Genomic DNA, 13,174 nt, shown 5'->3' with positions numbered 1-13,174 from the left:
TATTAACAGCAAAGTTTAAATTCATTTATACCTGTACCAGGTGTAAACAGGGCTGTATTTGATCAGGACTTGTGTTTAAGAGTGTTTTTTTTTATGTTTTTTCTGTCTAGTGTTTTACCTATAGACATCCAGATGGCAAATCGTATCCAGGTGCCTCTGTCCAGTTGCATCATCAGGTAGACGTTGACAAACATGCTCACCACCGGAATGAAGGGAAGACAAGGAACCTGATGGAAGATGTGGAAAATGGTTAGTTACTCAATATGTTATGTTGTGTAGCTCAAACACTAGCTTATGCTGCCAGCAAGGTCAATGTAATTTGATATATATACAGTTGTAGTCAGAATTATAAGCCCCCCTTAATTATTAGGGCCATTGTTCATTTTTCCCCCCAATTTCTGTTTAACAGAGGGAAGATTGTTATTGCAGCACATTTCTAAGCATAATAGTTTTAATTACTCATTTCTAATAACTGATTTATTTTATCTTTGCCATGAGGACAGTAAATAATATTTTACTAGATATTTTTCAAGACACTTCTATACAGCTTAAAGTGACATTTAAAGGCTTAACTGGGTTAATAAGGTGAACTAGGCAGGTTAGGGTAATTAGGCAAGTTATTGTATAACAATGGTTTGTTCTGTAGATTAACGGAAAAAAAAATTTGCTTAAAGGGGCTAATAATATTATCCCAAAAATTCTTTTTAAAAAATTAATAACTGCCTTCATTGTAGCTAAAATAAAACCAAGAAGACTTTTTCTAGAAGAAAAAATATTATCAGACATACTGTGAAAATTTCCTTGTTCTGTTAAAAATCATTTGGGAAATATTTAAAAGAGGAAAAATAAATCAAAAGGGGGCTAATAATTCTGACTTCAACTGTATATATTACTGATGTTTTATTTATATGTAAATATTTTTTGTCATTTTAGTAATTTCCAATTTTATTCAAATTTTTGTTTTACTTAATATCTATGTATTTTTCTACTTTATTGTCAGTTATTAAACACCCTTGTGTTCCATACAAATGTTCTAAATACATTTTCAAAGATTGATTTTAAGATGAAATATATTACTGTTTGGCTTTTTGTTGGGTCACTTTTGTTCTTATTTTCCATGACAAACTTACAAGCTGTGTTATTTTCATCACACTGGTTTCATTAGATTTTGAGGATCCTTTTAAAAATTTATGAGCTTTATTTGTTAAAAGCCTTACAACGTATTATAAAAGACTAATATTGACAATTTTGACTACCTGTATACTTATTAAATGCTATTAAATGCTTTTTAAATTATTTATTACATTTGTAACAGTTCAGTGAAAACATTTTTTGTTTCTTTTTTGTTAAGAAATGTTCTATATATGGATTGAAGACCCATTAAAAAGGGTTATCAAGAATCAGAATCGTAAAACTTTAATACAGCTTTGATCAAGTGAGTCCCATGTGAACCACATAAAAGCAGAACACAGTATTTGGCTTTGTGTTTAACCACACACATTTAACATCTAAAAATAGTAAATCTGGCTCCAGCAGAACTGCTTTTATTGGGAACCACTACACCTTGTGCTCTGTTAGATGTGCCTGCGGTCTAACCTTAAAAGAGAGCTTGGTTTTACTCTCAGGTTGCCTCCAGATGATAAATGTGACAATGACACACAGGCCGAACAGGACAGCGAGAGTGATGATATTCCAGCTCGCTATTCCTCCCCGAACCGCCAACAGACTGAAGCTGAGAATCAGCAGACCTGGAAAAAAAACACAATTCAGGAATTTCAGAAAAACTACTAAACAAATCCATAAAACCTGCACTGTTTATGTGTCCTAAAGGCACAGCTCGCCTAAAAATTAACATTTGCTGTTCCTTTGTACACCGTATGGTCATCCAAGATTTTTAGATGAAACAGTGGTGCTTGGTGATTCATAAAATGCAAGTCAATCGTCACCCAGAAAACCAAAAAAAGTGAAATGATCAGTCTGTGCAAGAAACTTACAACACTATTACATTTAATCTACAGCATTGGCAAACATTCTTGAGCATGTTCACAGCATAAAGCTCATGTTTCAGACTGTTGCGAATGAGGCTGAGGATTAAAAGGTAATTATGTTGTAACTAAAGTTCACTTTATTTTACAGACCAATCATTTCACTTTAAAAGCTCTTAACATAAGGAGTCAAAGGTATTAATTATGTATTGCCTCTATTTTTTTTAACTCTCAAAGTGCCAGTAGCTGTTTATTTATGTATTATGAAACAGACACTAATGACCACAGCTTTAGCTAAAAAAAAACAAAAAACAATTCTTTAATGCTCTGCTGAAGGAAAAAGTCACAGACAATTTAGAGCGCATGACATAATTAACACATTTATATTTTTTGGTTGAGCTGTCCCTTTAAGGCAAGATACTGCAAGTGAATGGGGTAAAAGTAAAAATCACACTACCCTATTTTTTTTATTACATTACATAATGCAAACATTTTTTTTTTTTTGTATTACTGGTTTTCCCAAATGTTGTGAGTATGCAATTAAGCACAAAATCTGTAGCACAAAATCTGAACACTGGATGAACACGGGGAAAAAAAAGTTTCATTGTTTTGACATACACTAATAAAAGTTTTGTCATCAATCCCAGTTGTAAGAGCAACGAATAATAACTTGATTTCTAGTTGATCATTTAGAAAAGTGGCAGAAGGTAGATTTTCCTGAGAGATCTGCAGAGTGAATGGCAACATCTAAAGCCTGCGGTCTCAAGAAATTTGTGCTGCCCATTACATTACAAACAAATCTTCAGCAAGATAGCGCTCCTTCTCATACTTCAGCCTCCACATCAAAGTTCCTGAAAGCAAAGAAGGTCAATTTGCTCCAGGATTGGCCAGCCCAGTCACCAGACATGAATATTATTGAGCATGTTTGGGGTAAGATGAAGGAGGAGCCACTGAAGATGAATCGAAAGAATCTTGATGAACTATGGAAGCCCTGGAAGAACCCTTTCTTTGCCATTTCAGCTGACTTTATTAATGTTATTTGAGTGATTGCAGAGATGTATGGATGCAGTTCTCCAAGCTCATGGGAGTCACACAATACTAATTCTTCACTATGACTTTATATTCTTTACCATACATTATTTCTGTTAAGTGGCAAGACTTTAGTCTAAGCAAAGTCAGACCTTGCTGTCCTACTTAAATGATTACGGGTCTCTTTTTATAGTTGCATAATTCAGAAAATACTTTGATTGTAACATAATACAAAAAATACTGTGAACAATCAGAAAAATCTATTTATTCTATTTATTATTATTATTATTTTTAATTATATGAATGTTTTTAGAATAAAATGTGTAATTAGCTAACTTATGCATGAACATATCCCTCTGCAGAAACATCCAGAATACAGACATTGATTCAACTGTGAAGTTTGGTGAGTGCAGAACACTAATTGTAATAAAACAGCATTTAAAAACAGTTACTGTAATTGAAATCTACAGACAGAAAATTATAAAGTGAGACAAACCACTAGTCTATTACACTAGTGTGATCTATTAATTACTTATTTTTGTTTGCAGTGTTTGTCTTAAATATTTCATACCGAGCAGACTGGTGCAGATGTTAACGGTGAATCCAGACAGGTTGGAGGGTTCGATGATGTCCGGAAAGAGCAGGTTTTTGAAGCTGAAACGCTCCTCTACGCCGGGCAGGATCCCCATGCTGGGAGTGCTTATAGTTTCACTCATTTCCATGTCTTCATGTGTGTTGGCTATGTGATATGTTTGAGAAAACTGCTCCGGCTGGTACCTGTGGACAATATTTTACACAAGTGGTCTGTGAATAGGGCAGTTGTAATAACACAAATATATAAGCATGAGAGCAATAAAGTCATTTTAAATATATTATCTGTGGACCTGAGTACTAGAACGCAGGCAGCAACCAGTGTGTAGGCCAGAAGAGTCCCTATAGACATCAGATCAACCAAGTCCTTCAGGTCAAACAGGAAAGCCATGATTGCTGCAGAGAAATGAAAAGGATCAGCTTTATGGTTATCTTTTTGAGGATGGACTGGTATGTATAGTTAACCGCTTATCAAGGATTTAAATATGCATGATTTGTTGTACTTTAAGATTATTTGACTTAAATTTGTAGGTAAAGAAAATATACTGTATATATCTGAGTCAAAGATGATATGGATATTCCTTTGTTATTCAGTGTATTGGATTTATTTATGGAGAAGTTAAATGTTAAGAAATTAAAAGGTAAAATACATATATAAAATGCATTAGTAAGGACGTAACAAAAGTGAAAAGACGTAAATTGACAATTAATTACACATTTTGGGCAATATTGTGATTCTTAAAGGTGCAGTAGGTGATAGTCTTCAGAAACATTTTTGTTGTGCTGGTTAAAAGTCTCTTCCCATTCCAATAGTACTGATTAAAGTAGATGATCTAAATATATTTATATGTATTTTTAAATTCTGGGTAAAGCATAAAACTGAAAAATGTTCATCTAATTAAAATTTGTCATAATTCCCATAATTCTGATATGTAGCCTAAACTGTCTAGTCAACAAATGTAGATTTGTACAACTGCATTCCTCTGTTCAACCAGATTCACTGTTTGGACACGCACCGTGGTCATGTGGACACAAGTGACCGGCAACAACAAATGCTGAATCAAAACTTTAAAATTCTGAATCAATATTGGAGTTACTTTTGAACGTTGGAGGAAGGATGACACCATGGCTAAAGTATTTCTTTCAGACAGGTAATGTTATGTGTTAAAATTATTTTAGTCACACAAAGCTTATGTAGATTTGGTTGTTATGAATGGGCTATATGCACAGAAGTGTTGTTCAGTCACTGAAATCTTCCAGCGAAAGATTGATGTGACTATTTTCAGTTTCATAAAAGACCTTTTACAGCATCGATAATGTAGATTTTTATTCAGTTTAACAACAAGACAACAGCAGTATTCCCCCTAGCCTGCTTTACTGCGGTGAAGTTGGTATATTCACATCACATTGGTTCATTTTTGAGCTATGATAGCCAGTGATGTGCTCCCTATATTATTTACCATGCTACTTTGAATATTCGGTCTGAAATAGCATGTAAGTATGGCTTAGTAATAAGTGTAATTCCCGCACCCGCAGGCCAACCACTAAGCATACAGTAGTGGCTTTTAGACAAAGCGTGTGAAAGAGTGAGACAAGCGATCCTTGCATGCATGAAATATTGCAAATTATGACAAGTTTTGAAAACTGAAAACATGCTAAATATTTTACGATTTTATATTCAGAATCATAGTATTATAAAGTACTATAAAGTTTTCTAACAGGCGAATGATATGATCTTGTGGGTCTCCTCTTTAATGTGCATGCTCATTATTTCAGAAGGTGTGGCTTTGGATGGCAAGGGAGGGATTGTGCTTCAAACATATTTTGTTAACCGGTTAGCATTTAGGCAGATCACCTACTGCACCTTTAAATAAAGACTTGTAATATGTAGCCATATTATTCTTGTTTTAAATATGCGTGACGGGATTTTTTGATTTGGCATCTTCTAAAAATGTCAAAAATGTAAGATATTTATTATTTTGACTCAACAAATAAAAGTAAATTTGTACTGGCAAATAATAAAAAAAATCTATGTAATTTATGTATTAAACTTTTACAATTCTGATTCTTGAAAAACCTTTAAGTCTTTGACCCACATATAAAAAAATGACCAAAAAAAGAAATGAAGAGTCATCACTTTTATATATATAAAATTCAATATAAGTCAAATTATTCAACATTAATGGAGTATCAGCTACAAAGAAACAATTATCAACATGTTTTAAAGTTCATTTGTAAACACATATCTATTTCTATAATAAAATATAAATGCACTTTCCACAAATAGGGTACAAAATTATAATTGTGTTTCTTTTTTAATTCCTAGAATGCAAAAAAGAGGTCAATAAAGTTTTAATTAGATATTTTATAAATTCCTAACATAAGTTGTTTCAGACCCGCAATGTCATTTTCAGATTGTTTTTAACAGAGAAAAAACTCAACCAAATCCACTTACTCAATAACTGCATAAAAGGGATTTAAAGTAATCCTTCATTATTTCCTGTGGAGTTTTAGACTTATAACATACTTTAACAATAATATTAGTGATGTCTGAAATAATCTGAAAAGACGTCAGTTAAGATTATTCTTAAGTAAACTTTGGGGAGTGAAAATTGTTATTTTGTTCCCCTTAATACCTTTTACAAGAGTTTTGGTTGATGTGTAAAAACAAATACGCAGGAATTCTTTACACTATAAGATGAAATATATATTTTAGGTGTTATATTCGGAAAAACCACAACCCCTTAGTTTGGGACAAATGTGATCTGCAGACTACTTTTTAAAGGATTACCATCATCTTCATTATTACAAATAATAATAATAATAATAATAATAACACATTCAAGTGATTTTAAACATCTTGCATTTAAGAAGACTCAAACAATTACATAATTTTGTACTAGCATAGTTCCACTAGCACTAGAGTACTGAAGTCAATCTGAGTTCTCTTTTTAGGTTTGGGTGGATAAAATGATTTTAACAACACTTGCTAAGCATCCTCGTGAACAGGCAATAGTTTAACATAAACAGTTAAGAAACAATCCACATGTACAGTTGAAGTCAGAATTATTAGCCCCCTTCGATTTTTTTTCTTCTTTTTGAAATATTTTCCAAACTATGTTTAACAGAGCAAGGAAATATTCACAGTATGTCTGATCATATTTTTTCTTCTGGAGAAAGTCTTATTTGTTTTATTTCGACAAGAATAAAAGCAGTTTTTAATTTTTTATGAACTATTTTAGGGACAAAATTATTAGCCCCTTTAAGCTATATTTTTTCTCGATAATCTACAGAACAAACCACTGTTATACAATAACTTGCCTAATTCCCCTAACCTGCCTAGTTAACTTAATTAACCTAATTAAGCCTTTAAATGTCACTTTGAGCTGTATAGAAGTGTCTTGAAAAAATCTAGTAAAATATTATTTACAGTCATCATGGTAAAGATAAAATAAATCAGTTATTAGAAATGAGTTATTAATATTATTATGTTTAGAAATGTGTTGAAAAAAATCTTCTCTCTGTTAAACAGAAATTGGGGAAAAAATAAACAAGCGGTCTAAAAATTTATGGGTGCTAATAATTCTGACCTCAACTGTATAATGATATTGGGTTCTTGCATTAGATTTTAAAGTGATCGGGGCTGTTAAATAAAATTTTATAGCTAGCTGTTCTTGACCGAGTACCATCTTTAATGTTAAAGGAGGTTAATCTATGTTTAATTTATACAGTTTAGCCTATGCAGTTTTATTTAATTGTTTGTGGGTGCAGGAATTCTGCATCTACCTGACAACCTGACAAAACATAAATTTAGATGTTACTTAACATATATGTGCTATTGGCGTATTTGTCCTTAATCATATTTGGATATTTATATAAAAATGGTATTTATATACTGTTATTTAATGCTTCAATAACTCAATCTGTGATCTAAGCAATCCTATTAAATGTAATTAAAATAAAATCAAAATAATTACAAACAAGTCATTTGACATGAATTTAAAATATTTGAAAATGAAATAAATATAATGCATTTTAAATCAACTTTTTTAAGAATAAGACTTAAACTCTCCAAAAAGTTAATTTTAAAAGTGTGTAATCTTATTGCCTTATTCATGGAAAGTACAGAGCAAAAATTACTCTTCAAACGCTTGAAATGAAAAAAAGAAAAGAAAAATACAAACAACATATAAACGTAAAAAATAATGTCAACAGAGTTTTTAGCATGGTACAACTGACGTCATGTCATGTTTGCACAATAAAACACAGCAAAGTCAGTCTTACAAGTTTGTATTCCAGGAAACTATACTGGAATCATTATAGAAAGAAAGAATAAATAACCCCTGTTAGCTCTCCCAATTACATGTACAGTAACCGTTTGGTGTTGTCTCATAAACAGAGTTTTCAGCCTCCCCCCTATAGAAATGAACAGACTGGTGTTTCAAACAGCAACAAAAGCAACCCACCCAATGGAGCTACATCCTTCCCTTCCCACAATGCCCTCTGCTCTTACCAGCAGTGACCCCAGAGGCCAGAGTGGACACGACGGGCGTCTTCTTCTCGCTCACCCGAGCCAGAAACGAGAAGAGCAGACCGTCCCGGGCCATGGCAAAGATAATACGTGGGAGGGGGAACAAGGACCCCAAGAGACTGATCATGGGATGATCACAAACAAAAAAGAGGAAGAGAGCAGAAAAGACAATAGAAATGAACATATAAGCCAAATGAGGAGCTGCCAGAGAAGGAGTCAAAGGCAGAAAGGGGGTAAATCTGCACATCCTGATTTTGCAGAGTTTGACGCATTCCTGAGTTAACAGATTTTGTTGATCCTGGAACATCATTTCTGGCCAAAGATGTAATGCAAAGTAGTACTGCCAAATGATTAACGGTGTTCAATCACATCCAAAATAAAAGTCTGCATTTTGATAATAAAGTTGTGTGTATGATTCTAAATGGCTGAAATGTGTGCAATGTAACTGTTTAATGCACAGGTAGTTCCAATCGGGTTTGATCAGAGTTGCACTTTCTTTAAACATAGTAGTAAACATAGTCACAATTGCCAGAACTTTCATCCATCTGTGTAATTTTGAGTACACTGACAATAGCTAAACGAGCAAACCAATTGAGATAACCATCCTGCAAACATGCTCAACATGTATTTGTGAAGAGGTAGCTAACACATGTTACTATGAGCTTTTAGATCCGCCCGTGTCATTTACATTCACACACATATAATCTCTCTGTCTACTTGTGACTGATTCAAATCAGGGACTAGAAAAACATGTTCTAATAGATGGAAATTTAGTCAAACATTTATTTGTTTTATGTATTTGTGTGTATTTAAATACAGTGGTCCCTCGTTAATCGCAGGAGTTACATTCAAAAAACAACCAGCAATAGGCGAAATCCGCAAAGTAGTCCGCTTTATTTTCTACTATTATTATAGATTTGTTAAGGTTGTAACCCCTCACTACACACTTTATACACTTTTCTCAGACAGGCATTAACATTTTCACTTTTTTTTCTCTCGTTTAACCACTCTCAAAGTTCAAACCTTCGTAAAAAAATAAGTCCTGTATTATTGGATGAAACCATTTGATCTCCTGCTACCACAGGTGCCTTTAACGGTGCTGGGGTGCGTTTCCGAAAACCATCGTTGGCCAACTAAGGTCACAAGTTGCATAGTTACAAACATAGTTTGTTCATTTGGTGTTATCAAAATCTATAGTTCCAACGAACATTCGCAAACTGCATCGCAAACTTGTACATTTCAAACTAAACCTCTAGAGCTGAGGTTAAAAGCTTAGTTCCTGGTTGTGCTCTATTTCCAGTTATCCCCCCTATGCCCTATTCCTTTCGAACCTTCCAACATTGAAACTTGGAATGATAAAAAAAAACATTAAAGTCATCTCTCTTAGGTGTAATTTACTTTCAAAGTATTTTTTAGTTCCGTTTCAACGATCTTCATATTGACAATTGCGCTACCTTTGCAGTGCACTTTGAAAACATTAATGCCATTTTGAACACAGCCATGGCTCATGATAAAAGCTATTGGTGACTTATTATTTAAACGCGAAATTTACGCTACATCTCCAAAGCTTGTGAAAACAAACAAACAAACAAACAAAATAGCATACATTAATGTCTTAATTGAGTCCAACTGAGCCCAACTGAGTCTGATTTCTCTCAAGTTTTTTTTTTCTTCACTTTCGCCAATTTGTGAAGTTTTTTTTCCCTCTCCGATGTCGCCACTAGCTTGCATGGTTTGGGATTAGTAGATATACGCATCAATGGATTTGCTCTCCAGTGTTTGGACCCACAGTAGTGATTATTAAACCACACTGAACTGAGCTAAACTGAACTAAACTTAAACACTAAAAACTGAACTACTCTGTTCCAATTTACTATGACCATTTATGTGAAGCTGCTTTGACACAATCTGCACTGTAAATGCGCTATACAAATATAGGTGAATTGAATTGAATTGAATTAATTTATAGTAGGTTATTTATGTTATTTACATAGTAGGTTATTTATTAAGAAATGTATTTGTACTGTATGTGACCAGGGCCTGTTGGTTAGAACATTTCTGCAGTGATTTAAACATTTCGTCGACATTGTGAGGAAAAACTTGCAAACATACAGTACAGCACTTCAGAGTCACACTGCTAGTAATCGACAATTTACGTAAACTTGGCAAGCTGAACGCATTCTGTGCGGTATAGGAGACACGGCATGGAGAACTATCGACAATGCTCTACAGCCAATCAGAATGCAAAACAATGCGCTGTAGAAAAAAAATTTGAAAAAAAAAATACTCAAAACTGCAAAACATGAATCGCATTACATTGAGGGATCACTGTAAACATAATATATATAGCACACATACACATATTATTTAAAAAAAAACTTTTATTTTGCAGTTTGGATGTGATTAACTAATCTTGTGGCAGCACTACTCCAAACCTCCAATTCTTATCCCTAAATATACCCCTAACCATAAGTTATTCCTACAATCTTTAAGAAATGATAGGTGAATTATAATAAAGACGAATTTAAACCTTGATTGCAAGACATAAACTGTAAAATTCCCTAAAATCTGATTAAATGACTGGAATGTTGTTCCAGGAACGGCAAAGATGTCCATTCAGAAATGTGTCTACCATGGTAAAATCAGGTCATGCAGTGAATCCAGTTTATTTACGAAATGAATCCCATCGTAGCTGTCAGGTCCATGCAAGTGCTTCGAAAATGCTTTGTTTATTTTTCCCATGCAGCCGGACGGATGCGTGATACTACAAACGTACACAACGTCAGTAGATTAGTTGCATTTAAATTCAGTCTCACCTGCGAGAAAGCCAGACATTATAGTGGCTTTTATGGGTGTTTTTGTTCTCTCGCTGATCCCAGCCATGAATTTGAAGAGCAGGCCATCGTCAGCCATGGCCCACAGGACACGGGGCATGGGGAACATGGCGCCAAGCAGGCTGCCGCGAGAGATGGTGAAAACAAACCATGCCATGCAAAAAAGAGACAGACATAGTGCATTCATACACTGTTATGGTGTTATTATGAATGAGATTCATGCCACAAACAGAGCCCCACCACCACCATCAGAAGATCAGACCACCCGTGTTTGCAAGAGCATCTCTTAGCATCAAAGATTACATTAGATAAGGTGATTGTCAAGGTGAAGCGTGTAATTTATGAAGCAAAAAATGATGATTGTTTCCATATGCGTCCACCACCTCTTCCACCTCAGATGAGGGCTTGAACAAACAGAGCAGTGTTTTGAAAGTGCAACATAGCCACAGCGTTTGCTCTTCAGGGAAATCAGCCTACTAAAACACACTTTTAGTTTGGTTGGTTGGTGTTACACAACATCTGGAATTTAGGTCTCACAGGGGCTATATATATAGAATTACGAAACAAATGATCCTTGTTAATGATTGGTTGAGCTATGTTTGAAACTGTTGTAAATTACAATTCAATATCAGTCTTAATTTATAATTACTTTGTTTTAATTTGTGAACTATTGCTCCATATATGAATGACCATTTTATAAAGCCAAGAAGTCCTGCAATTTTTTAACAGCTAAGATGTTTCCACTTCATTTCATGTTTAATAGCTGTTATAAATTTACTGTAAATCACGGCTTCTTGGGGCTTATTACTTTATTATAAAGAATGTAAAAATATATCATTCACAAACACTGGTTATTAGCTCCACCACTGGCCATTACGTGAATTACAGCCAGTAATTGTCCATTGTGCTCACACTTGTGCACAATTAGGGTCTATGAGACTGAATGTGATTTAGTGGCCTGATATACTCATGATAAAGTTCTTTTTAGACCTTTGATTAGAAGTAAAAATAGAAATACATTTCCAGCAATACACTAACAATAAACATCCAGATATCATCCACATTTATGAGAGCAACAAATATGTAAATATGAGCTTCGCACTTATATCTTGTGGCTTTATCTTGAGCATTCTAAACAATCTTTGAATAGAAGAGTCTCTCAGGAGCATGTGTAAATGTCTTTTTTTCCCTCCAAAACGGTCCATTGTTGTTCTGTCTACAATCTATATCGTTTTTTAAAGTTCTATTGGAAGCTGTTGACATATATTTCATGTAAAAAAATACATTAATGCATAAGAATTCTTACATATAGCCCCTTTAAGCCCATTTTCATTATTAAAAATAATTAAATGATAACTATATTTGAAGTCACACCAACAAGAATGTATATCTTTTTAATAATTATAATTACTCACCACAACTTTGTTGTTTGTCACTCTAATTGTTTAAGCTGTTGGTTGGATTCTAATTGGCTAAGAATGTTTTGACCATTCATCATCTGTACAAAATCTGAAAGTTATTCCCATAATATTGTTTGTCTGAACTGTAACCATTATAGCTGTGGTGTGGATCTTGTTTGTCCTCAGAGGTGGAGGATTTTTAAAGTGTTATACTTTAAAATTTTTAATAAAATCATTAGCCTAATTATTAAAGATATGACAATGGGAAAGGTTTGTCTATTGTTTTTCAAAAGTATATTTGAAATACATTTTATTTTACCAACTAAATACACATTTTTTTTTAATAATAGTAGGTAGCCACACCATATATGTGTGTGTGCGTTGCTTTATTTAATTAAAGTTAAATATACTGTTAACTGTTAGAATCTACAGTAACTTTCTGTAAATCAATTACAGCAAAAAATATTGTATTTACATTTACAGCACCATTTATCTGACTCTATATGCATTAACGGTATTTTATATCTACTGTAAGATATGCAGTATTTTTCACAATGCAGTTTTAAAATACAGTAACATACTGCATAACTGTCCTACAGTAAAATACAGTTCATATACCAAAACCGTTAACAGTGTACACCTCTCAAAGCCAAAAGTAAAACTAATTATGGTTAGGGACACATTGGCAAAACAAACAATTTGTTGGTGTCTAAATAGGCAGTTCTTAGACTGAATAAGCTGCAAACTGGACCAAGATTTTTGCCGCATAGTCAAAAGTAGGTCAATATTTTAATGTAAAATTAC

General features: G+C 33.5%; 1 protein-coding gene and 1 long non-coding RNA gene across 7 annotated transcripts in view; one reads left to right on the top strand and one right to left on the bottom strand.

Moving 5' to 3' along the window:
- The window catches only part of slc7a1a (solute carrier family 7 member 1a), a 48,257-nt gene that overhangs the window by 7,799 nt on the left and 27,284 nt on the right, over positions 1-13,174 (bottom strand). For 3 of the 6 annotated variants that reach the window (XM_087270614.1, XM_087270615.1, XM_087270616.1), the window contains exons 7-11: positions 10,953-11,092; positions 3,899-4,001; positions 3,586-3,791; positions 1,597-1,748; positions 119-227 (exon numbers count right to left, since the gene is read on the bottom strand). In XM_087270614.1, the coding sequence (XP_087126740.1) occupies positions 119-227; positions 1,597-1,748; positions 3,586-3,791; positions 3,899-4,001; positions 10,953-11,092 (710 nt within the window). Of the gene's footprint in view, positions 1-118; positions 228-1,596; positions 1,749-3,585; positions 3,792-3,898; positions 4,002-8,118; positions 8,256-10,952; positions 11,093-13,174 lie in introns of all 6 variants that reach the window. The other 3 variants (XM_087270617.1, XM_087270618.1, XM_087270619.1) reach the window with 1 other exon arrangement.
- Positions 110-3,700, top strand: LOC147842083 (uncharacterized). Its single transcript, XR_015501151.1, has 3 exons — positions 110-249; positions 3,377-3,417; positions 3,563-3,700. It is a non-coding gene; the product is annotated as an uncharacterized LOC147842083 (long non-coding RNA).

This window comes from Danio rerio, chromosome 10 (assembly GCF_052040795.2).
Source record: "Danio rerio strain M-AB ecotype USA chromosome 10, GRCz13ab, whole genome shotgun sequence".
Taxonomy (NCBI): domain Eukaryota; kingdom Metazoa; phylum Chordata; class Actinopteri; order Cypriniformes; family Danionidae; genus Danio; species Danio rerio.
This window is presented reverse-complemented; position numbering and strand designations above follow the sequence as displayed.